Source organism: Propithecus coquereli, unplaced genomic scaffold (genome assembly GCF_000956105.1).
Source record: "Propithecus coquereli isolate 6110/MARCELLA unplaced genomic scaffold, Pcoq_1.0 Scaffold302, whole genome shotgun sequence".
Classification (NCBI taxonomy): Eukaryota; Metazoa; Chordata; class Mammalia; order Primates; family Indriidae; genus Propithecus; species Propithecus coquereli.
The window spans coordinates 520165-546578 of NW_012148642.1; the positions used below are offsets into that span (position 1 = coordinate 520165).

General features: G+C 40.6%; 1 protein-coding gene across 1 annotated transcript in view; it reads right to left on the minus strand.

The window, feature by feature from the left end:
• Positions 1-632: 632 nt before the first annotated feature.
• The window catches only part of AGK (acylglycerol kinase), an 84241-nt gene continuing 58459 nt past the window's right edge, over positions 633-26414 (minus strand). Inside the window, 7 exon segments of the mRNA XM_012649786.1 lie at positions 633-1437; positions 2554-2638; positions 4868-4938; positions 12030-12127; positions 12554-12701; positions 16946-17003; positions 20250-20329. Of these exon segments, the coding sequence (XP_012505240.1) occupies positions 1300-1437; positions 2554-2638; positions 4868-4938; positions 12030-12127; positions 12554-12701; positions 16946-17003; positions 20250-20329 (678 nt within the window). The 3' untranslated portion in view covers positions 633-1299.

A 26414-nucleotide genomic window follows, 5' to 3' on the forward strand; every position in this document is an offset into this window, starting at 1 on the left:
GATCATTAATATTATTTTGATGATAGAGCACTGATTTTTGCCATGGAACTCCAAAGGAGTTCAAAGAACTGCATGACACTGTTATAATAATTCTTTCTGTTCCCATCTACTCGTTTATGTGCTTACATCAGTAAAGAAATGAAACAAGGAATATATTTGATGTTGAACCCCATGTCAGCTATAAAAATCATGTATTTATCCTAATTAGTTCATTAATCCAAGAACATTCTAATAAAATGTTAATGATCAAAAAATCATGTTATTTTCGCCAATTATATACCAATAATTACGATAACATTTGTTCTATATTTAGATAACACTGAAAGCAAGAACTAAAAAATGTCAAGCATAAAACTACATCATATTATAATTCTTTGCTGAAAGTGGCATGGAAATACACAAGGAGAAAAGCCAATTTAAAATTTTCTACTAAAGGACTAGTTCATTTATTTTTATGTATGAATGAAGGGTGTCAAAGTGTTAAATTACACTGGATATGTTTAAAAGAGTGATGTAACAGTTATTTTAAAATAATATTTACATGACACCAGAAGTACATACTTTGGCAACTATTTAACTTCCCATAAAAAAAGTATCAACTTAGATGTGAGAGGAAATACATGATTTTTCAAAATACTTTGGGGGTACATGAGCAGAATAGTTTATGGATGACTGCTGTAAAACACTTTCTCCAAGTATGGTTGAGGGACCACTTATAGAATCTCCTAGGAAGAGTGGCCAGTTTTGGGGTAGGCCCCAAGTAAATCAGTTTTCAACATGCACCCCATGTGGTTCTCATGCGAACTAGCATTTTATGGTATCTTAGCCATGGCTGAAGAGGGAAACCACCTCACGTTTCTGGTTTGAGGACAGAACTAAAAAGAACCAGAGCTCACAAAGCAGCAGCACCCGTGGAGGAGCCTGGGGAAAGGTAGCTGGGGAAAGAGCGGCTCTGCCCCTGGCAGGAACCTGCTGTGGTTGCACTTGGGGAGAAAACAAAAGAAAGCCCTTCTCCATCCAATGAATGTGAGAACTACCTGAACCAGCCTGAGGAAAATCGCTATTTAGGAGGGCCGACTGTTAACACCAAAATAAAAGCATGCGCTAGCGGAAGCTGACTGTCAAGCAGTGGCAGAGTACACCGTGGGAAGCACTGCTGGAGGAAGGCAGAGGGGTACTTGCCACGAAAATGCCCTTGGGATCCTCGGACAGCACTGCTGGGACAGCTGAAGCACCTGTTCCCTCTTGGTCCCGCTGGTAGCCTGAAGTGTGGCCTCGGAGCACCCGTCTCCCACCCGCTCACTGGGCCGCGCTCTGCACCCCCTGTTCCCTCTTCCTAGGGTCACAGAAGAACTGCAGCTTCCTGGGGAGCAGCTTCACCTCCACAGGCATCGCTTCATACTCCTCACTGTCAATGCTGAAGGAGCCCCCTGTTCCCTGTGGAGAAGAGAGAAGACTCAAAACAGCTTGCACCCAGTCAATGGCCTGCTTGCGTTGGCAGTCTCACCACAACAGCTCCTGAGCGGTTCGTTATGGAAAACATCATCTTCTCTGAGGATTTATCCTAATGTTCTTTCACAGTGCTGGTTCTGGAAACATCCTGATTCTACCATCCGTGGAAATGGATTTACTTTTTTTTTTTTTTTTTGGCCCCATTTCCTCCCAGAGTATTTTGAGATTTGAACAAGGTTATAATTTTCAAATATTTATTAAAAGGCAGGGGTTCTGCCACATCTTTAAGGAATTCATGACATAATATGGTCCTTCTTGGCCCTAATCTTTCTCAAATGAAAACTGAGAAAGCAAGCCATTATGTCCACTGGACCATTTTCATTATTCTCTAAGACTTACTTGGCTTATACTAAGATATACCAACATTATTACAGAGTCCATGAAATCCTTCCATAACTCATGCATTTAATTCAACAGTTGCTGTGTTGAAACTATGGTGCCAGTGACCGTGGGGATACTTTCTATTTACCTATAGTCTTGCTTGAATAGAGTAGTATGATGGCCACAAGTCTTTAGAGGCTATCTGTAGAGTCCCTTTATTTCCCCCAAAGTATTACTAATCAAAAAACTTGACAATTTAGATATTTCCAACTTCTTTTCACTCAGACATTATTCTTCTAAAATTCAGTGCTGAACTGAAAACTTCTTCCAGATCCTTTATAAAAAATTTTCAAATAAAGCTCACTATGAACATTTGCTAGTTAGAGAATTCTCTGTGCATTATATAATACAGTAACCTTTTGCATTATTTATTTGTAGAAAAATAAAAGCTCAGGAGACCTAAAAATCACTTTACAGAAGAACCTTGGCTTGAAGACGGTGGACATCTTCAGGAGTCCAACTCTAAATCCATGACTCAGAAGGATATTCTGCCATCCTTTCTAGGTCTCCCTTAATAAGTGTGACCCAGAGCCTGGCAAAGTGCTTGGCACACAATGGGCGCCTAAATGTTGGTCAGTTAATAGAGAGGAAGGAGGGAGGGACAGAGAGGCAGACAAAGAACCAAACACCGGGGCTGCTGGCCTCTGCTCCCGCACTCACCTCAGGCAGAAGCAAGGCACACTGGCTGGCCTGGAGACACGTGGTGCCCTCGGCATGCAGCTTGGGGTCTCTCACCTTTCTACTTCTGTGGGTACAGGAGAAAGCAAACTTGAAACCAGTGATGGCAGCTGCGTTAGGTTATAACAGCAATAGCAAGTTCTTTCCCTCTCCTTTGCGGTTGAATTAGTGGGCAGATGGCCTATGAAGCCATAGGATTTTGTGAATAATTTTTCCCACAATGATTGTTGTGCTTAGCATTGTGATACATCCTAGACTGAGGAGCCTTACTTGATGTAAAGAAATCTGCATAAAGTTAAAACAGTGACTTTCTTCGAATTGTTTATTTTTCAGTCATTCTACATGGACCTAATTCTTAGGCTGTTAATCTCAAATTTAAAAATCAGAAATGAAATTCTTTATGAAAGGTACTAAACTTCTGTCATTTGGAACTACTTGTGCTTATTGCTTGAAGGAGAAAATATTTTTATTCTAATTTAAAGTAGATTTTTTTTTATATATATGAACAACCAGTCTTAGAAGTTCTTTGATGATTCCCTATATGTATTCCCTCTGTATCCATGGGGCCCACTTCCGTGGATTCAACTGAGTATCAAAAATATTTTTTTAAACATTGCATCTGTACTGAACATCTCTAGACTTTCCTTCTTGTCATTATTCCCTAAATGATACACTATAACAACTATTTACATAGTATTTACATGGTAATAGGTATTCAAAGCATATGGGAGGATGTGTTTAGGTTATATGCAAATACTATGCCATATTATATCAGGAACTTGAGAATTTGTAGATTTTGGTATCCGAGGGAGGTCCTGGCACCAATCCCCCTGTGGATCTGGGGACGACTGCACTGATGTTAGCAGTCTACTTGGCATACTGTGTCTTTCCCTTGACTAAATGGCGTGGAGTAAAACTACCAGACACACTTGCACATACACCCACTCCACCTAGTCCTGGGAAGCAGACAAAAAGTAAAAGCTAATCCAAGTTAGTTAGTTCATTACTTATCATTCATTGTCAACAGTAATTCTTTATTATATATGAAACTGTCATCAAAGTTTTCCAAAGCAACTTCACAGTGTCCTCTTCAGATGTCCAAAGGAAACAGACATTATTGGATTTCACTTCCTGTAGGGACCAAAAGGACACTGTGCTGCTGCTGACCATGTGGAACATGATGCCTCTGCCTAACTTAAGCAATATAGTTGGGTTCTTTTTCTATTTTGGGATGCATTATGGAGATTTGAATATAGCTGGTCCTGCTGGCCAGCTCTCAAATAAGACTGTGTGGTTTCTGGAAACTGCATACGAGAAGAGGGACCGCTTTTTCCCTTCACTCCAGCTACAGCAAGTAAATCAAAGGCTGGAGAATCAGCTTTAAGCATCTGAAGAATTTGTACCAAAAGCGAGAACAGCACAAACTAATGAAAGCCATTCTGCTGCTGGTGTCGATAATGAAGTAGCCATGGAGACCCGGCCACTGCAGCAGAAATGTCTAATCCCTGAACGGGCACGAGAGGGAGCTCTGAGACAAAGCATAGAGAAGCGGCGCTGAGCAGATTCCCAGTTGGCATGGGAACACGCCAGCTCCTCAGAGATGTTCGGAAGGCTGGTGGAGGATTTATAGTATTCTTAACGAGTAAGATGCTGGCAGAGGTAGGGCTTAACAAATCAGACAGGACTTGGAAGGGTATTTTGTACTAGAAATGGGAACGAGGCCTGAGAAATGTCCAAGGTACTCACTACCTTTTCAAGTTTTCCATTAACGCCCTGGGAATAGGAGGACGCAGTGAACTGACATGAATAGTAACGGATACTGTGAAGTGCTTCGCAATATAAAAAGACTTTTCACCCACATTCTCTCATCTGAGACTGAAAAACAGTCCTAAGATTGGTAGAGGTGATTATTCCATTTTATAGACAGTGAAAGGGATTCAGAGAAGTTAAATGATCTGAGTCATGACGTCAGTGAGTGGCAGAATCAAAATTTGTATTCGGCCCTTTGACCCTGAAACCAAAGTTCTTGACGCTTTGCCATGCCCCATTGGATTCTTTAATTTCCGCTGAAAGGCAAAGACTGCTCTTAACAGTCTGATCTTCCCACAGTGAACAGGGATGGCCACAGTGGGAGAGGGGCCCTGCATACATCAGCCCATAGGAAAAAAGAATGTCGAAATTCCCAAAACAAGACCTTCACTGGATCTCTTGGACTTCAGGGGGCACTCTGAATAACAACAAAGTCTGAACAACAAACTACTTAGGCCTCATTTCCTACAAACCCCAGCCTACTTACCCTATAGTTATAAAGTCTCCTTTGCTGACAGCATCGGGTTCAATGCAAATGTTCATAAAGTCTTCTTTGCTCTAAAGAGATTAAGAACACTAACGTCATTAATCTTAACATTTTGGCTAATGCAGCCTGTTTTTATCCTCAGCTTTAGAGGTTCATATCTTGAAGTTGTACATTATATAGGGGACATTACTTCTAATGGTTTAATTCTGAATATATTTTCAGCCCTTTTTTCTCCACTAAGAGCTTTACTGAAATATAATTTACATAAGATTCACCTGTAGTGCTTTTGTTTTTACTACATAAGCAAAATAAAAACTTGGGGGGAAGGTTTGGACATTGTCACTCACTAGTAATTGCAGCTGTTCTAGCCTCTAGGATTCCTTCCCCTGCAGGCCAAGATTCCTGCCCATCTATCCCAGCGACTCTCAACGCTCACTGTGCATCAGCTTCACACCAGGCCACAGTATTAGCTGCTTGGTGTGGGAGCTCAGGTGTCTGCTTTTTAAAATGCTCTACACACAAATCTGGTACACAACTGGAGTTGAAAACAGCAATCCATTTATTCCATGATAACATTTTTAAAACTTTCTATTTCCAACCAAAGAAAGCTCTGGAAGATTTGAGCTATAAGGAAGTGGCTCTGGAAACACACTTGGTTCTTGTACCAGTCAGTGGCTAGTGATGCAAACCTAGTACTCTGTAGATCAATCCCACGACTTCTATGTCTGCTTCAACCAGCAGACTTGTTTCTTTTTGAGTTACTACAAAATCTAGCCCTGGAAGGCCGGGTGCGGTGGCTCTCGCCTATAATCCTAGGACTCCAAGAGGCCGAGGCCAGAGGATTGCTTGAACATATGAGTTGGAGACCAGCCTGAGCAAGAGTGAGACCCCCATCTCTACTAAAAATAGAAAAATTAGTTGGGCATAGTGGCACGTACCTATAGTCCCAGCTACTTGGGAGGCTGAGGCAAGAAGATCCCTTGAGCCCAGGAGTTTGAAGTTGCAGTGAGCTATGATGATGCCACAGCTCTCTACCCAGGGCAATAGAGCGAAATTTTATCTCAAAAAAAAAAAACCCAAAAAACAAAACCTAGCCCTGGGAAAACCCAGAGGCCTTTGCCTAAGGTTGAAGGGTAGTACCAGAGCACCGCTAATCACTCAACTAGGAATTACAAAACATAAAGTGGATGACTTTGCTCAAAGTGCCAACCGTGTACCATGAACTCTTCAATGTGCTTGGTTTACGTCAATGAACAAAACAAATGTGAATTTCTGCCTACAAAGAACTTAACGTTTCACTGTGGAGCGTGAAGAGGATAAATAAATCATAATACAATCGTAAGTTTTAGAGTATATTAGACAAATATACTAAAAGTATATTTGAGAATATTAGAAAATGAGATCAAAGAAACAGCAAGGAACATGAGATAGCACTGACGGCAGTGGGTACATTTGTAAGGGGGGTGCAAGTGAGGAGGTAGCCTCTGAGCAGAGACCTGGAGGCCCGGGGTCAGCAGGGAGGTTATCCAGGGCAGCGGTTCCCACACTCTGGTAGGTATTGCCAGAGAGCTTGTTAACACTCAGACTCTGGTTTTTATTTGTTAATTAAAACATAATTTAAAAAAAACACCCCAGACTGTGGACCCATCCTAGAGCTTCTGGTTCAGGAACTCTGGAGTGAGGCCCAAGAATTTCCATTTCAAACAAGTTCCACATGAGGCTGATGCTGCTGATCTAAGGACCAGACTTTGAGAACCACTGATCTCTAGGAACAAGCAATCCACGCCCAAAGATAGAAGCATGCCTGACCCATGCAAGGAACAGCAAGGAAGCCAGTGTGGCTGGAGCAGAGTGAGGGACAGGAACAGTTGGAGATGAAGACAGAGAAGAGAGGAGCTAGGTCAGTAGGGCCTCACGGACCATGAGGAAGAATCTGGCCCTTAGGCTGAGTGACATGGAGAGCCACTGGAGGGTCCTAAGGACAGAAACTGATCTGGATCCACTTTAATAGGATTGCTCTGGCTGCTGTGCTGAGAATTAAGACAGGAGTAGTGTTGCAGAGGGAGACAGCCAGGAAATAACATCGTAGAGAAAGGAGCAGGAATGGCCCAGCATTCAGGGGAGGCCAGGAACAATGATCTGGCCTGATGGTAAGACATTGGAAGGTGGGGGAGAGCCTTAGAGGGAAGGAAGAAGAACGGCTTAAAGCAGTGACAAGGAGTCACCTGGCCCAGTGTGCCAGGGATTAAGGGAGAGAAACAGCTACCACTTGGAGGTGTTGCCGGGAAAGCAGAACCTCAGGAGAGCCAGGCTTCAGCTACACACGCATCGGCAACCATTTTCGATCAAGGGTCTGAGAGTGAACATTCTAGGCTTGCAGACCCTGACGTTTCTATCACAGCTACTCAGCCATGGTGGCTGAAAGCAGCCAAAGCCAACACTTAAATGAATTAGTATGCCTGTGTTCCAGTAAAAATTTTTACTTAAGGACACTGAAATTTGAAGTTCATATCATTTTCACATGTAACAATAATGCTCTTCTTTTGATTTTTTTCAACTATTTAAAAATGTTAAGGAACATTCTTAGCTCGAAAGTTGTACAAATACAGGCAGCAGGACAGTTGGGCCTGTGAGCTGTCCTTTGTTCTCAAGCTTTGTTCTGGAGGCACAACTAAGTTCTTAGAAACTTGAGTCTTTGGAGGTTGGCCTTTTGGCTTTGTGAGGAGGGAACAGGGCAGCCTTTAGAACTAATTTTGACCCACTAGAGGCAATACCTTTCTGAAGACTCTACCCACTGCCCCATGTCTGACCAGGATTTTCCGCTGCAGCTGACTGGGGCAGGAACTATTCCTGGCCCTGTGACATGACGACTGAAGCTCCTGGGATCGTCCCCCACTCCTCACTAGCAGTCCTTTCTCCATCTTGGGCCGTCTCTCACATGCCTGCCCAAGTAGAGGGATCGAGCAGACCTCTGCCTTGGTTCTCAGTGCAGCTCTCATCTCTCCATACAGCTCTCTTGTATTCTGCCTGCAATTCTAACTGCCTTGATTTCCCTAAATCCTCAAAGGCTCCCTCAAGCGAGGGAGACCTCTGGGCTCCCTGTCCTCACGCTGTGGCCTCTCTCCAGCAGTAAGCTGGGGCAAGCGTAGGGCTCACCTTGTTTGATTCCCTTCTCTCTGGAATCACTGTCCTATGCTGCTTGTTTCATACCAATGTCTATCAACAGTTGTTTCATAGTTTTTGTCCAATTTTTAAGGTGTTTAGGTGTAAAGGTAAAGCTGTTGCTTGTTGCTCCATTTTAAGTCTCATATTAACATTCAAAAATCAATTCACTTTATTGCACTGACAGGAGAAAACTTTATCATCTCAATAGATGCTGGAAAGGTACTTGATAAAATTAAGTATCTAAGACATTTAAGATGAAAGATAAAACCTTATCAGACTGGAAATAGAAGGGATTTCCTTAATCTGACAAAGGTTATCTACAAAAAAACTATCAAATTCTAAATCAGAAATAAGACAATGACTCCCGTTATCGCTACTTCTATTCAACACTGTACTGAAGTCCTAGCCAGTGCAGTAAGACTAAGGACTGTAATAAGTATTTGAAGGGAGAAAATAAAACTTGCACTATTTACAGTTTATATGACTAAATCTATTGAAAATCTGAAAGAATCCAAACTTAATATAATTAATAACAACTTAATTAGATTGCTGATTTGGCATCAATATAAAAAAATCAATTATATGTCCATCTACTAAATCAGGTAGTTAGAAAACGAAATTTTAATAGATACTATTTACAATAGCATCAAAAAATTAAGATAACCAGGAATATATCCAGCAAAAGAATGTTATAGAGAAAACTATAAAACTTCATTGAAAAACTCTGCAGACCTAAATAAATGAAGAGGTATGACACATTCATATGCTGGAAGAGTCAATATTGTAGAAATGTCATTTCTCCTCAAATTGATCTATGGATACAATGTAATCCAGATAAATACTATAACATTTTTATGTGGAATTTAATAAAATAAACATTCTGAAATATTTATAGAAGTCAAAAGAGTTAAGAATAGTTGGAGGTTGGCCTTTTGGGTTTGTGAGGAGGGAACAGGGCAGCCGTTAGAACTTTGGACTCTTTAAAAAGGAGAAAAACAAAGAGGAACTTATTATAAAACTGTAATTAAGAGGAGATGAGTACCAGTTCAAATACAGAAAAGTAGAGCAACAGGAGAGAGAGACTAGCAACAGTCACGTGTATGTAGACACTTGATGTATGGCAGAGGCTTCCTGAAGATGGATGGGGAAGATGGACATTTCAATAAATGGTGCTTGGACGTCTGGCTTTCTATTTGGAAAGAACATAAAATTGGACCCTTAGCTCAATCACTCACAAAATTCAATTATAGGTGGGAGTATTTCCTTTTTAAGCAAAAACAGAATCATTTAATGCAAATCATTTTAACCTGGTTTTCCTTTGCAGGTCATATATAGAAAATAATACATATATAAATATATGTATATAACATATATGTTATTTTAAATAGATGTACCAAAAATTATTTAATCAGTCCGATTAGCTTGTTTCATATATTTTACTATCATAAGTACAGTGAATGTATTTTGTACAAGAGATCCTAATTTTCACACATTCCACATTCCTGATGCTTCTTTCTTATTCTGAATGTACTGCTTTTAATGATAAGTGAACACTGAACTGTTACATGGCAGCTTCATTGTCTTTGAATATTTTATTGCATTTGCTTTTATTTTTACAAAGAAGTGTGGAAGAAAGAAAAAAATGAATGTGCTGCTACTAGTGATAAGAAGCCCCGTATCATATACTTTTATAATGGGCACAGAGATAAAAAGCACTTGGCATGCTGAACGTGGCTAATCTTGAGCTGCAATCACATCCTCCCTGAACTCAGTGCATTCAGTGGTATTCAGTCATCAGAGAAGAGAACAATGGTAAAGAACATGAACACAATATAAGGAATACATGTTATCAAAGACTGGGTATAAAGGAAATGTATAATTAGAAATTTTATCTTTTTGAAATTTCTCTGGAACAGAATCTATTTTTTTAACTTTCACATACTCACCTTCACCAATGTCTTCAGAATTCTATTACGTAAAAAAGGACTGCCTATATTATATATTCATCAGATTATTTCTGTAGGATAATTCCTAGAAATACACTTAATAGGGCAAAGGGTATGCATATATTTTAGACACTTCATATATACTACCAAGCTGCCATCAAGACGGGGGGAGGGGGAGGGGGTTCAATTTATATTCCCATCAGAAAGACGGGAGACTGCTCTTTTCCCCACAGACACCAACACTAAGCACTATCAGGCTTGTTAGTCTATGACAATTCAATAGTTAGTATTTTAATTTGCATTTCTTTGACATTGAGTACTTTTTCTGTTTCCTTACCTAAAAAATGCAGATAAGAGTTGTATCTACCTGATAGTATAGCTAATATAAGTTAACAGTATATAGAATTCTTAGGATAGTAACCAGCATGGAGTAAATACTCCACAAATATAAGCTATTTTTTCATTTTTATTTCTTTTATGAATTTTCTATTCTTATCCTTTGCCCATTTTTTTACATTAGTCCTTTGCCCAATTCTTACTGTTTTATCCTAAAAGTTTGTTACAAAGGAAGCTATTAATTCTTGGGTCTTTCACATCCTAATATTTTTCCCAAGTTGGCATTCAAACGTTTGTTTGTAGTGTCTTTTTAAATAGGTAAACAAAGGCATCAGTATGATTTTTGCCTTAGATGTTAAGCTTAGAAAGGCCTTGTCCATAGTACTTTAATGGTTTTATTTTTTTATTTTTAGCTCTTCAATCCAAGTGAAATTTTTTTCAAAGGTGAAGGGAACTTTGTTTTCCAAATGTTTTGCAATGCACATGTATTACTTTTATAATTAGAAAACAGCTCAATACTCTGAATAGTAATATTGGAATCAAACTTCTCATTATATTCCAACTGCATCTGCCAATTTTCAGATTGGTCAAGACAAATGTGAACAGACTTCTTTGATTTGCATAAAAGCTGAATATAGTAATTAGTCCACAGTTAAGAATGACTTTTCTATTGGCATTTTCATTAATATGAATTACTAAGGTTTTCTCAATACTGGGGTCAGTAAATTTTTTCTATAGATGGCCAGAGAGTAAATGTTTTGGGTTTTAGGGCCAGACAGTCTCTGTGGCAACTACTCAGCTCTGCCAGTATAGCACGAAAACAGCCACAGAAAATATGTATATGAATGAATATGGCTGTGTTCCAATAAAACTTTATTTATGGATACTGAAACTTGAATTTCATATACTTTTCATGTGTCACCAAAATTTATTTTCCTTTTGATTTTCTTTCCATCATTTAATATTGGTAAATCAATTCTTAGTTTATGGGCTACACAAAAACAGGTGGCAGATCAGTTTGCCAACTCCTGCTTTATTTGCCCATTTTTAAGTGTATTGTCTGTAGCAGCGCTATCAACAGAACTTTCTGTACTGGTGGAATGATTTTATATCTGTGACTTCCAATATAGTAGCTGCCAGCCACATACAGCTTTTGAGTACTTGAAATGTGGCGAGTGTGACTGAGGAACTGAGTTTTAATTGTATTTAATTCAAATTAGTTTAAATTTAAATAGCCACATGTGGCTAATAGCTACTATACGGGACAGTGCATATCTATAGATTGGACCCAAATAAAATTATATGTAAGTATGGATACAGATGTGTTTTCCTCCTGGAAATCTAAAGCTACATATTTACAGTCACAAAAATAATGGACATTTACTCAAGTAAAAGCTCCACAATTTTTTATTCCAGTGACAAATGGGAGTAGCTAATTTTCATTCCTAAAGGCCTTCTGCCCTAAGTCCGCTGAGGGCCACCTAAACAAGGAGCAGCACACGTGATCAGAGTCCCTCAAGCATTTGTGCCACGACTGTCCTAGCATTTCTCACTGCTATTACTCATTAAAGGCACACCACATCGTCTTTTTCATGACCCTTTCCACTCTATCCCCACAGGGTAAAAATAAAAATAACTGAATTAATGGAAGAGCATGTAGCCTTTGTCACTTTTCCCAGATACCAAATGCTTTTCTAATAAGAAAGCACACTTACTGTCAGGTCAAGCTGACCGTTCCGTGTTGTGATGGACAGTTCAATGGTTGACAGCTGCACTTCTTTCCAGACCTCTGGGCTCACCTCTCGAGAGAGGGCTGTGGGAATCCATTAGATACAGGTCAACTTCTTGCATTAACATTTCACCGCCCAACCACCACCGACTTAGCTGCAGCTGTTCGGCTCAGCTTCCCAAGCCCTTACGCTCACTCTCCACTTTAGTTTTATTTATTTCATACTTCTTATAAACAGAAGTAAACAGCCAGGCTCAAAATGGAATCTCTGTGCCGAAAACATCCCTACCAAAAGCAGTCACGATAACATAAAGACGGTGCACCCAGACCACTATGTCCATTCGTGGGACCTTGCTTGAGTCCCGCTCTGGCAGTACCCAGAAGGCTGCATTCAATGATCCCTGAAAGGCTTCTCCTGCTCTAAGTCTCTAAAACTGATTTTGGGGGTCTGCTCTGGGGCACTTCTAAACTGACCACGGCTGTCCAATTTTCAGTCACCACGTTGCTCACCATCCTGTGGTTGTGCCCAGTATGACGCCAGCCTTCGTAATATTCTCCTATACAAGGAAGGCCGGGGAGGGGTCTCTTCTGGTTCACTGGGAGATCTCTCTGTAGGTCCCGTGTATGAGATAGAGGCTTGATGAATCTGAGGCCACTCCTTTTAATGTGGGGAGAGAAGAACTTCTGTCATGCATACACAGTTCCAAATTCTGGGGTTTCTCCCTGCAAAAGTTAGTATTCTACCTATATCTGCTAGAAAGCTAATTAAAAATCTCCTCTCACTGAATGGAATGCTCTGTAATTTAGAGCATGGAATCCTCAAGCTTTCCCTCCCTGTTAAAGCTCTACCTTAAAAACAATGAACCCCCCACGACTGCTGCCTCCAGTGCTCTCCCTAACACAGAGCAGAGAGATTAAAGTGGGCTAACAACCACCATTTACACTTGTGGCCCCCCCCCCCAAAAAATCAATATGAATGAGCATGGAATCTTCCTGTAACAAATTTATCCTTGGTTTATAGATGGTGATTCAAAAATGAAATCGATAAAATGCCGTTGCATCGAATACCTGCTTCACTTCTGGAATCATATTTCACACAGAGGCCAGAATGGTTTCGCCCAGGCTCACAATCCAGCCCAAGGCTTCTCACTTCTGCTCAAAGCCCGATCTCCTCAATCTCTAGATGTTTTGTCTTCTCTTCCCTGGCACCCCAAGTCCAGTGCCATCCTGGATCGCATCAGTGTCCACATGAATAATTGAAACCACACCCTGGCGGCAGCCTCTCAGCCTTTGCCACCACCTCTAATTCCCCACAGCCACTGATTTCCACAGTCGCATCGTGGCCCGTAATGTCACCCAGAACTATTCCATCTGGGAAATCTAAAACCCTGACGTCCTACTCTCTGATCACATCCCATATTCTCCTGGCTGATTCTTTTGTGCCCAGTGTCTCTCAGGGTCTCAGGGTGAACTGCTCCCCTGTTCTCAAGTTTCCATGGGGAGAATTACAAAGGAGTAACAATTATGGCTTCGCTTACTCTGCGGCTCAATTGTTCCTCCCCAAGTCCAGAAGGACCAATGCATGGACCAGCCCCTTCCTTCCTCTCTCTGACAACACTATTCTCGAGGCTCACACAGTCCCTGCTTCTTCATGCAGGAAGCGTACTGTGGTGGTCTCCGCACAGAAGGAGCTATTTTCACTGGATAAATTCAATTTGAAGTATTAGGAAATCAGAATGTGACCACATATCTAGTGTGCTTCACTCTTGCTGTCATTTATAAAGCTGATGTTTTGATCTCTGTCTGCCTGGTTCCTACATTTGTTTTCATAACTTGGTTCAAACTCAGAAGAGGAGGAGAGGGGTATTATTCTGGGCCCCTGAAGATCCCTACAAGACCAAGTTTTCAGTCACATCAAGGATTCCACTCCTTCACCGCTCATTTTCCCTCAGGACCAAATCTATAGTCGATTATTTTAAATTGCTTTCTTTTTCCATTTATTCTTCACCCACCTGTGTCTTTATTCTTGCATAACATGTGCCCGAAAAAGCCCCAGTTCTGACTCCACAGCATCGCTCAGTATTACTAGAGGGGAAAAATGCACCTGCTGAGTACGGATACAGGGAAAAGCAACCACCCAACGGAGCGTACCAGCGTCACTACAAATTCCTGGTCTCGGTCCTCAACGCCACTTGGTAATCCTTTGAGGCCTCCTTCCACCTTCCACATTCATCTTTCTTCACAATTCCCCATACTGCCCCCACAACCCACCTCATTTTTGACACTTTGCTTCCTGCACTTCCGTGAGAATATCAAGGATATCAGTGAGAACTTCCTTAACTCTCAATCCTCTTGTTTCCACCTGAATCTACTCTTATTTCTCTCCTTTACCAGTGAAAAAGGTGTCCCTTCTCCTGTCCAGGTACTCTGGATCCCAGACCCTTCCGCCTGCTCACAGATTTGCCAATTTAATCATGCTGTCTCTTTTTTCTTCACCTCTTCTCCTTCTTTTCTTTTGCTTTGGGGATAAAGACGTGGATATTTCTCCAATTTAAACAAAAAACAATACTCCATTGACCCTGTATTTCTCTCTAGCTTTTGCCTTTTCTGTCTCCTTTTCTTCAAAGTCAAGTTTCTTGAAGAAGCGGCCTGTCCGTGCTATCTCCACTTGTCTACCTCAGATTTCTTTCTTAACTTTCTTCAATACGGCTTCAGCCCCTGCCTTCTGGACGCTGCCAGATTCGATGGATGCTTTCCTGTCTTTGTATTCAGTCTTTGCTGCTGCTTCTCGAAGCTCGCTCTTCTGTTGGCTTCTATGTCAGTACTGTCTCCTGCATTTTCTCTTAGCATTTCTCAGTCAGATTTTGTGGTTCTTTAAATGTTTATATTTCTCAGGGCTATTCCTGGCCATCTCTTCTCAATGGTAACTTCACCAAACCCAGAGTTTCAAAGCCATTTACACACTTAAAACATTTAAATCTATTTCTTCAGCCCAGACCTCTCCGCTTAATTCCAGACCTACATCACAATCGTATCTCCACTTGTCTATGTTCCAGGTATGTTATGTTAAAACCAACATGTACAAATTGAAAACTTCATCTTTCTTCATAAACTTGATCTTACTCTAATACTATCAACAGTAATGGAAAACTCTAGTTACCAAACTCTAGTACCTCATATCAGAAATCTGTCAATCCTACACTCTTCCAACTTTTGAGGGTTCTAACACAATAGCTCTTTAATGTGTCCTCTGCTCTCAATACTCACTGTTACCACCTAACTACAGACTAACTATACCTCATCAATTCCCACCTGGATGACTTTATCTTCTATCTGATGAGCTTGCCTTTAGCTACCCACGTCCAATCTCTTGTCCCCACTGCTGCCAAACAACTTTTTAAAATGCCAATATGCTCATGTCACATTTCTGCTTAAGACTCAATAACTCCCCAGTGCTTTAAGGATAAAAGTCAAATTTCACATCAAAACCTGTCATTCCCTAACCTTATCTAACCTCTAGCTTCATTTCCTGCCATTTTACTGCATTAACTGTAATTAATGACCATGTCACACCACTGTGACTTCCCATAGCCTGTCCCTCCGCCTAGAATGCCCTTTATCTAGTCCTATATATATTTAAAAATGTAATGGAAGTGTCATCTTCCCTTGGAAGCCTTTCTGACCCTCCGTCAGACTCAGCCGCCCCTCCTCTCTGCTCCCATCTTAGTCTTCCTGTATTTCTCTTCTAGCACCTGCCAAACTGCTGACAGACTTGTACCTCTCTCCCAGCACATGGATACTTCCTGAGGGCAGGAAACCTGTCGTATTTGACTTTGTATCCCAAGCATATATCAATAATTGCTAAATAAATGGTCACAACACTTTATATTCTCCCAGACTCTACCATTTAAGTATGTAGCTACTCTCCACCAATGAAATTATTCTCTTGAGTAATAATGCATTTTACTAATCCAGTTTGCCTTACGTGTAAAAAGGCCTTGTCCTCCCAAGTTCATTTTTAAAATCATGTAGATTTGCTTCTAGTACTTTAGTGATCTTAGTTTTTTACATTTAATTTTTTAATCCAACTGGAATTTTTTTAGAAGGTGAAGGGAGCTATGTTTTCCAAATGTTTTGCAGTGAACATGCATTACTTTTATAATTAGAAAAACACTCACTAACTCTGAATATTAACATTGGATCCAAACTTCTCACTACATTCAAACTCCGTCTGCCAGTTTTCGGACTGGCCACCCAAATTGTGAATATACTACTTTGATTTGCATAAAAGCTTAACATAGTATGTAGTCCACAGTTAAGGATGACTGTTCTATTAGCATTTTCATTAATATGTATTGTTAAGCTTTTCTCTGTGCCAACATATAGAGCAGCAATGCCCAAAAGAACTTTCTCTGATAATGAAAATGTTCTACATCTGTGTTCTCCAACATAGTAACGACTACCCATGTTTGGCTACTATAGTTTGAAACCTACTGATATTATACAGAAACCTGTACAATTAGATATATTTAGGTACCAATCTTCAATTCATTTCCAGGTACTAATATAGACAAACATACAAATAATCAATGAGATATATGTTATTCTGTTCAAGGTTTGCCTGGCAAGTGTGACTGAATTAACAGCAAAGGGAGGTGGAATGTTAAAGAGAAGTTAAACATGGGTTTGATAATGGAGGGAATGAGTTGGTAGATGAGCGGTGACCTCTTATCAAACAGGAAAACTTTCTGTATTTGTACATAATCAAATATGCCCCATTTTAGTGCTGGAGTATGTCACATGCATCTGTAGCAAGGAATGTAAAAATATCCCAAATACACACATCACAGAGAAACGACAAAATAACACAGGGCAAGTTTCTACAATGTAAATTTCATTTACCTTAAGAGTGCTGAAAAAGTGGGCTGCTTTGGTTTTTAGAGGCCCAAGATACCAGTAACTGAGAAAGACCAAGATAAAAATCTGATTAGAATATTAAAAGAACTATCAATATGATAGACACCATTCATGAAAGACAAAACATTAGAATTACACCTCTGCTGTGAGTGGCTGCTCTGGAAGCTAGAGGATTGTGGCTTCACATAAAAGAATATTACAGTAAATTTTCAATCTGCATTTCAATGCCTTGTCAAACAGTATGTAATTAGTTACACAGTGGAAAGATTCTTGCAATTTACAAGAGATCTAAAACCAGAGTCTCCTTGAGTGCCTAAATTCACAAGTATCACTATAACAAATCCTTTAAACCACAGAATATAGTTCAGTATACAGCTGTCCCTCAGTATCGTTGGAACATTGGTTCCAGGACCCCTGAGGAAACCCAAATCTGTGGATGCCCAAGTGCCCGATGTAAGATGGTGTAGTATTTTCATATAACCTACGCACATTCTCCTGTGTACTTACAACACCTAACACAGTGCTCACACACCACTTCATTCTCATGGATTCAGTGCAGTACTCAGCATGCGGCAACTTTAAGTTTTGCTTTTTGGAACTTTGCGGAATTTGTTTTTCCCATATATTTTCTATCTGTGGTTGGTTGAATCCATGGATGCAGAGGCTGTGGATAGGAAGGGGCCAGTGTGCATTGAAAACAGCAATGAGTAGAGGATGATAAAACCACACTGCAGTGCAGATACTGCGTGATCTGACGTGTCACTCACAAGCTAACTGACTGGATCGTATGCACCGTGTCCTCTCTCACACACAAATGCACACACATACGCAATTAAAATCTGTAAACCAGCATAATCTCACATTGCTCATGTTATATAGCTTTAGAATGGCAAATGTTAAATCTGGGAATAAAGAGGATCTATTGCATATTGATGAGTATATAAAAGCTACTGGAGAGAGAAGGATGCCTAATTGGAATTAGAAAGTGGCATAAAGTAGATTCCTCTTACAACTTATCTCTGTTACCAAATCACCCATCTTAACAGCTCTTTATTGATTCTGATCAATATGTATTTATTTAGCACCTACTAAGTATATGGAAGAAACAGAAGAAATATAGAATATATAATTTTGGCCTTTGGGAGTTTATGATTTGAGAAAATAAGGCCCAAATAAGTAATATAAAATAATGATTGACTATGGGAAAGGTATAAACTGATCATTATTTATTGGTAAGAGGAGTCAAGAAAGGACAAAATATCATTAAGGGCCTAAAATCATTAGAGCAGCCATGCTTATATTAATAAAATGAATGGCACTGAATAAAGCGAGGGTGTGGAACTTAGAAAGACGGGTTGGCCTTAGGTACATGAAAGAGAAGGAAACCATTCTACACAAGAGGAGGAGCAAGACTATGGGAAACAGCAAGAAAACCAGCCAAAGAAAAGGGGAAAAGCTTAAAAGTAAAGATGCATAATTACATAATATGGGATGACAGAGTAAGCTGGGCCTGGAATACCAGAATAAGGAGTTTAGACATAATCCAGTGGGAAATGCGGAACCATTCTAAACTATTGTTCAGGGTAATGTTGTGATACTACTAATGAGGGCCTTGATCATCTGATTTTTTTGGTGTTACTATTTTTTAAGTTTATGGTTTGCTTCTTTTCCCAGTTAGCCAAGAAGAAAAACGTTCCAACTCAGGTAGTTTATTTCTAAATTGTCAGCAGTTCCCTTCATCTCTACCAATAGTAAGTTTTGACACTATGCTTGTAGTCTTCCTGTAGCCAGCCAGAAAATACCTACTGTTTATTCCTTAACACAAACAGCAGCTCAGTGGACGGTCCTAACTAAGGTGTTACATAATAACAATCAGAATTTTTAAATTCATTGTTCAGAAACCAATCGAAATACAGGGCAAGTATGAGAGATATTCCCAAAAGGGCTGACTTGTGCTTGTGCTTAATTATTGATTAACACATTTTAGAAAACAATTTGTTCTCACCAGAATTTTGGGGGGAAAACTAAGCAATTCCTCTTAGCTTCTGGGATTTGAGACTACAGATCAAACATAAGGCAATTTGTGGAATCAACATAATCATGGCATACTTGCAAATAAAAAGATGTGAAATATTTAAGAATGCAGTGTGTAACATAATACAGTAATCTCTCTCTTTTGACATTCTATTGTCGGGAATTTCATTAGCAAGAATAATAAAGTGAAAGTGAGAGAAATTTCTGTAAAGAAAAGTACGGCAGGTTGGCCCATGAAGTGAAAGAGGGGTTTCTTGATGAAAGCTATGTGTGAGATCAATCGTAATTCACGTAAACGGTACTAAAACTGTAAGCGCTCAGCAGTTTTAAGAAAACGTAAAGAAAAAACCACCACCCACCAGGCATGAAGTGAACCTCACACAGGGTCTCCATCAGTCCTCCTCAGCAAGCCCTTGCCTACGCGCTCCCTTTCCACAGCAAATGGAACGTGACACACCCTCCTTCCAAACCTAGAGTTTCGTTTCACACAATGCACTCTCCAAAAATAAGTCCATTCCCATGAAAAACCAGCGCTGGCCCTCTAATCAGCTCCTCAACAGGCCTGTTCTCCCGTCTCACAGCACAGCCAGGTGTCACCTTTCTTCCTCTCTAAGAGAGGCTGCCTAGTGTTCTCTCAATCTGCAAGGTCTTTAAAAAAAAAAAAAAGGTCTCTCAGGGGAAGTCTTCAGCCAGGGCTGCAACAGCTCCATAGACTGGGGGTCAGGCAGTACCTTCTGCTTGGTACCCAGCTAAGCCTGCAGCAGGATGACAGGCAATCCAGTTCTCTCTTTTTTGTTTAAGAGACAGGGTCTTGTTCTGTCACCCACGCTGGGGTGCAGTGGCACAATTATAGCTCACTGCAGCCTTGAACTCCTGGGCTCAAGTGATCCTTCTGCCTCAGCTTCCCGAGTATCTGGGACTACAGGCACGCACCACTATGCCCTGCTGGCAATCCAGTTCTCCCTGTAGTCTAGCCTGAGCCTAAGCTATGCTAAATATGTCTAAAAATAGAGACATACCCTTCTAGCTAGCTACCACCAAGCTAGTGTCAAGGGAACTGGAACTTTTCCCGATCTTTCTGCATGCAGGATATAAACCTCTACCTGATTGTTCCTATCTCCATTATTCATACATAATTCAACCTCCAGGCCCATCACATTTATTCCCAGAAGATCAATGTAAGTTAAAACCTCAAGGCAGGGACAGAATAAGACTTTTAAAAAAAGCATCACACATCAGTATAGTAATCCTTTACTTGCTAACTTTGACGCCAGCATCTCTGAAGGATCCCCATCGAAGGCCGGTCATTGCAAACACAGGTTGTTCCTTTTCACCCTGGAAGTTAAATACACTTAATTAAATTCATGATTACAATAACTTGGAACTCTGTACATGTAAGTACCCAGCAAAGGTTCATGGCCTACTTTTCATCGAACCAAAAATTTAAAATGTATATTCAAACTTAAAAGAAATTAACTCTGTGAGTGCTTAGTAAAAGTACTTGAATAAACCATACTGTAAAATGAAACTAATTTTTACATATTGGATCTCATGAATCTGCTGGCAAGGGAACATACTATGATACTTCAGACTGTAAAGTGTGGAGTACCCAACTATGCCGGGTCTTGGAGCAATCAGTAGTCAGCTCAGCCAGAATTTCTTCCCTCTCCTATACTGTCCAAGGCAAAGATAGTTTAAGTCTGCATTCCCTTTATGGGGTCAAGAGCTCTCAGGTAAGGTCTGGTACTCTAGAATGTTTCACCTGAATATCTGAAAATGCAGTCAAATATTTGTCACAACAAGTCGAAATAAAAAGTGATGCATTTTTAGTCCCACGCTTTATGGCCAAATATTGTATATTACAATCAGTGAGTTTCTAATAAGTCAGTGAATGATGCAACATATAGAACAAATACACAATGGAGCCAATGCCCCTGAGAGTTTGTACTCCACAACGAAGATTCCCTAAAAATTACAAATAATATATGTACCAGAACTCTGAATGGGATTTTGCCCGTTGCTCACAAGTGCAGCTAAAGCCCAAGAACTGAAAACGGATAGGCATGAAGTCCCCCCCACATTCTAAAGACAGCCGCCAAATGCTAGACACAACACCACAGAATTTGCTAAAAGGGGGCAGAACCAGCTCGATTTCCACCGCACCATCGCCCCATCACAGCGGTATAAGCAGAAGATTAAGAAGTGGAGGAGAGCCCTTGGCACCAGAAGTCTGGCCTAGAGAGAACATGCAGTGTCTTTTCCTCAGGGGAGGGAGTGCTTCCCCCGAACCCGCCTTCACTCGTGTTCCCGCTGTGCCAAAACCAAGTGAGGAATTTCTAGGAGAATCACACACAAGCAGGAGAAGCCTGCAAGACAAAGACGCTGGCCTGTGCTCTTTTGTTGCTTATCTGCTCATGCAGTAGGTTTGCTTTTCTGCTCTCCGTTCCTGCTTCAGCAGGGAAAAGGGAACTAGAGAGAGATGGCACAGAAAAGAGGCGAAGGTGAGGCCCCTTGCTGGCTGGCACAGCAAGGACATACTGGTCTCCTGGGTGCCAAGTGGATATTGTGGAAAATGTTCATAGTCATCCTGACAGTAGCCATCTAACAGCCTGGCCCAGGGCCATGGTGCTCAAGCAGTAAGAGGCCGTGGAGGGTCCCAAGCCTGGGAGCTGAGGGAAGGAGCTGAAGGAGGTGGTGCTAGAACACATCTCCAGCATCAGAAAACCAGGTCGTGGGGAGGCATCCCAACAACTCTAGCATGAACCCACTGGACAGCCAGAACCAGGCATCAGCAACCAAGAGGGAACCAGAAGGCCAGCTGTAAGTAAAAAGATTTTCTCTAGCCCTTCCTCTGTGCACCAGTAATAGAGGAGCTTGAAACAGTGGGAAGGGGGAGTGGGATGAAAACACAGATACCCCAACGGTGTTGCAAGGAGGGAGGACTGCTAATTAAAATAAGAAGGTGAGGGAAAACATCACTGATACAATGACATCTGAACAGAGACCTGAAGGACACAAACAATCCAAATAAGGCCAGAGCGGTGACAGGGCCCAGATGTGTTTGGCCTTGAAGGCCTTTGAATGGCTCTGGCTTCTATTCAGAGATGGGAAGCTGCTGCAGGGCTCTGGGCAGAGCAGGGACGTGCTCTAACTCATGACCACACACTGGGAGTTGCGTCAGAAACGAAGTGAAGGGAGGCAAGGCACAAGGAATGGTAAGAGTTAGAGGACTCCCGTAATAGTCCAAATGGTGAAGGTGGCTAGGGCAGGTGGCAATAGCCGCAGCAAGAAGAAATGCTTGATTCTGGATATTATTTGGAAGATAGAACCAATGTGGTTTCTTGCCTGACTGAAACTGGGGAGTCAAAGATGACTCTAGCATTTTGGGAGGTAATAAGTGATGATTTTATCAAAGTATAAGTGATCGTTATTTCTTAGTAATGTTAAGTGCTGATCACTAAAGATTTATAATGTGCATAGTAACTTAGAACAATGGTTTTGAAGTGAGAATCCTCACATGACCTAAGTGATCGCAGACAAGTTACTTGTGAACACGGGCTTCCACCTCTGAAAACAGGGTCTTTTGCTTACTGTTAAAACAAACTTCTCCACATGATCTCCTGTGAGTGTAAAAGGGGTTATCACCACTGTATCCTCACCTGCTAGCACAGTGAGTGGCAAAAGTAAATAAATAAGTTTATAATAAATAAAGTCAAATTAATAAAATTTAAAAATTACTATTTTTAATCATAAAACAAGGTGACAGTATAACCTTGTAAAGCATTTATGTGAATCAAAAGTATCTCTACTCTCACTATAATTCCACAACAGTAACCTCTCAAGTATGTGAAGACGGATATATTTTTACTCATTCACCCAAATAAATATTTATTGAACCCCAACTCTGAGCCAAGCATCGTGCTGGGGGCCGAGGACACACTGGTGAACAAACTAACACACTCCCTACCCCAAAATGCTCCCGATCATTCTTTAGCCTTATGCTCTCCCAGCTATATGTCTAGTCCTTTGTTCCTCCATGAGTTTACAGTCTCATTATCTTGTTTACCAACACCCACTACTGCTCGGCACTGTCCCTCTTAATTCTGCCACCTAGAACTGAAATGTTGAATCTAAATGTGTCTCAATTAAGTCCCACTTTACATTTACCTTAACAAAAGCACTAAGGAAAAGTAACAGTGTGGCAAGTTTTTATACACCGGGCTTCCGACTTATATTAAGCTAATCATTCTTTTGTTATGGAATTAGCATTAACGTGTATAATAGGGACCAGAGATAAAACACGTCTGCCCTCAAGGAGTGCGAGGTATAGCGGGGGAGGATGCAGACTCCGACACAAATAACAACATAATGTAGGAGATTCAAATTACAGGGCTCTGCACAGGGCATGCTGAAAGCAGGTACAGCTGCATAAACGGGTGGAGGAGCAAAGAAGATGGATGGTCAGAGAAAACACAACATAAATTTTAAAATAAAACATAAATTTAATTAGTTAATTTTTATGAATATTAAATTTGATAAATCATGGTTGTATACATTTATGGAGTATAATGTGATTTGATACATGTATACAATGCACCATGATTTAATCGAGCTGATTAACATAGCCGTCACCTCATTTACTTAGCCTTTTTTGTAGTGAGATATTTGAAACTTACTCTCCTAGTTATTTTGAAATATACATTATTATCAACTAAAGTCACCCTGCCATGCAGCAGATCTTAAAACTTATTCTTCCTGTCTAACTTCAACTTTGAACCATTTGACTAACATTTAAAAAAGAAGTTACCTAGAATGGGGGAGGCTGGAAAGCACTAGAGAGAAAGAAGAGACAGAATAAAGTGCATTCTGGTCTAGTCACACTGAGAGAAACAGCACTTTGTGTGTTTGCTCTGTCTGCAGCATTTCCCCAGATGTTTCCTAACATGCTAACAGGTGTTATACCTAATAGTGCTGCTGCTGATGATGACGACAGAAGATTCCATGGTGAAATAAGTTGGAAAATACCAAACTTATTTGGTTTAAGATAAGTTATGTTACTGTAGTTCTTAGAGTCTTTAATATGTTAATGTACATTATAAATTTCCAAAAGGGGAAATGCAATATATAGTTTTCCTGAGTTGTTAACTATGCGACTCTTCCGTGGGAGGACATTTTTGCATAACTAATATTCCTGGGAAAATGCTGTTCCAAAGCATGTAGAGTAGGCAAGAAACGCTGAGGTAAGTACTCAAGACTTGCTGACTGGTGCTCTAAAGCTAAATTCTTCCTGGGGGGAAGAATTTTAGGAATATTCTGTTATAATTAACTAAAAAGCCCTGCAAACTCCAAATTCCACTGGTGTGGAGGGCTAAGGGTGAGAATGGCTCTGGGCAATAGGAAATGAGTCACCGAGGCTTACTATGTGTGAGCAGTTCTGCAGAGGCCCAGTGAATAGCTACACGGGCATGGAGCCAGAATCAGAAGAGCCCTGAGGGTCAGTCATAGAGACACTAGTCCCTGTTGGGGTACACATGAGCACAGTAAAAAGAAGCAAGGTCAGAAGGACAGAGTGGAAACCAACAAAGTACCAGCCACTGACGGCCTGGGCAGGGAGTCACATTATGGATGGAAAGGTCAGCAAACAAAAACAAAAAGGATAGACAAACACACTGCCAGATCTTAACAGCAAAGGAGATGTCCTGCCCAAATTCACACACTCCCCTGGAAAGAGTAAATCCCTGAGACAAAATGGCCTCATTGTTTGCAGAAGAAAATAATTAGGAGAGCTGGTTGGAATAAAGGCTTAAGGAACATTGAAAAGAAAACAATTCTTGTCAACTAGATAGGTGTCTAATCTAAGAATTTTAGGGATCCTAGATTAAAAGAAATAGCCAAGGTAAAAGGAACTCTCTGAAGAAGTGCTGAAGCTGTTCCAAGCATCATCTTAAGAGAATGATCAGAGCCAGGATCTAAAAAGAAGGAATCCACGTAATTAGCCAGGAATGACAGGGAAAAAGGAAAGATTCTGACTCCCCATCACCTCCCCTATACACCCTATTTCGTTCTGGGTTGGCAGGGTCTAAAAGAATCCACTTGAGAAAAACAAAAAGAAAAAACTAGAAAGAATTCCACAAATCTTTCCAGTAGTTAAAGTCAAGTACTAGGCATTACAGATGTTTATATGGGACAAACTGCCCTTTAAAACTCACAGAATCGTGCCAAGTATGATACCACCTGGACAAAGCAGTGAAACGGAAAAAGCAATGCACCATGAGAAAGGAAATCTAGATTCTGGTTCCCCCTCCAGCACAACCAGTCACGTAATCAAACAACTTTTTCATCTGTCAAATGAGGATACTAATATACATCTTGACTTCCTCACCAACTTAGAGGTGCAAATGAGATGTAAACACACACTGAACCACGTAAAAAACTAAATATAAGGCATTGTTATAGTTTCCAGGGATTTCTTTTATCTTTGGAGAATCTTCAGTCGTATGTTCAACGGGGTTTGGTTGTTCTTTAAAAGAAGAAAAATTTGGTATCAGGCTTTATCTACAATGCTTATGGTATTAGGCTTTGTCTCTAATGCTTTTCCCTGTATTCTTGAAAGCAATCTGCAAAACTAAGGAAAAAGAAGATGAATTCAGTTTAGCTGGGTTCCTCAGAAACCAGAGTGGAGGTTGTTGTACCATGTTTTCTAGGAACTGATTTTAAAAGTTTTCTGCTTCTGGGCTGTCATTAAAATACAGAGCCTACAGTACATTTGATACTGGTTTCATCACTTCACAAAATCAGTATATTTGAAAGAAAAAGATAAGAGACAAAAGGCATTTAAATACAAGCACAGTATGAATTTCCAGTTAAATTCTAATTACTCTGGAATGTGTTACTTCTAATACATATATAGGAAACAGAAAATTGGTCATTAAGAAATATATCCTGGCCGGGCACAGTGGCTCACGCCTATAATCCTAGCACTCTGGGAGGCCGAGGCAGGCGGATTGTTTGAGCTCAGGAGTTCGAGACCAGCCTGAGCAAGAGCGAGACTCCATCTCTACCAAAAATAGAAAGAAATTAATTGGACAGCTAAAAATATATAGAAAAAATTAGCCGGGCATGGTGGCGCATGCCTGTAGTCCCAGCTACTTGGGAGGCTGAGGCAGTAGGATTGCCTGAGCCCAGGAGTCTGAGGTTGCTGTGAGCTAGGCTGATGCCACGGCACTCACTCTAGCCAGGGCAACAAAGTGAGACTCTGTCTCAAGAAAAAAAAAAAAAAAAAAAGAAATATATCCTGACTCATCTCCTACCGTAATAACAATATTTTAAATAATATCTTCATAGATACCAATCTGTAGTACTTTTCTTAGGCTAGAATTTCTTTCAGTATAGCCCTTCCATTTGTGAAAACGATTTAGCT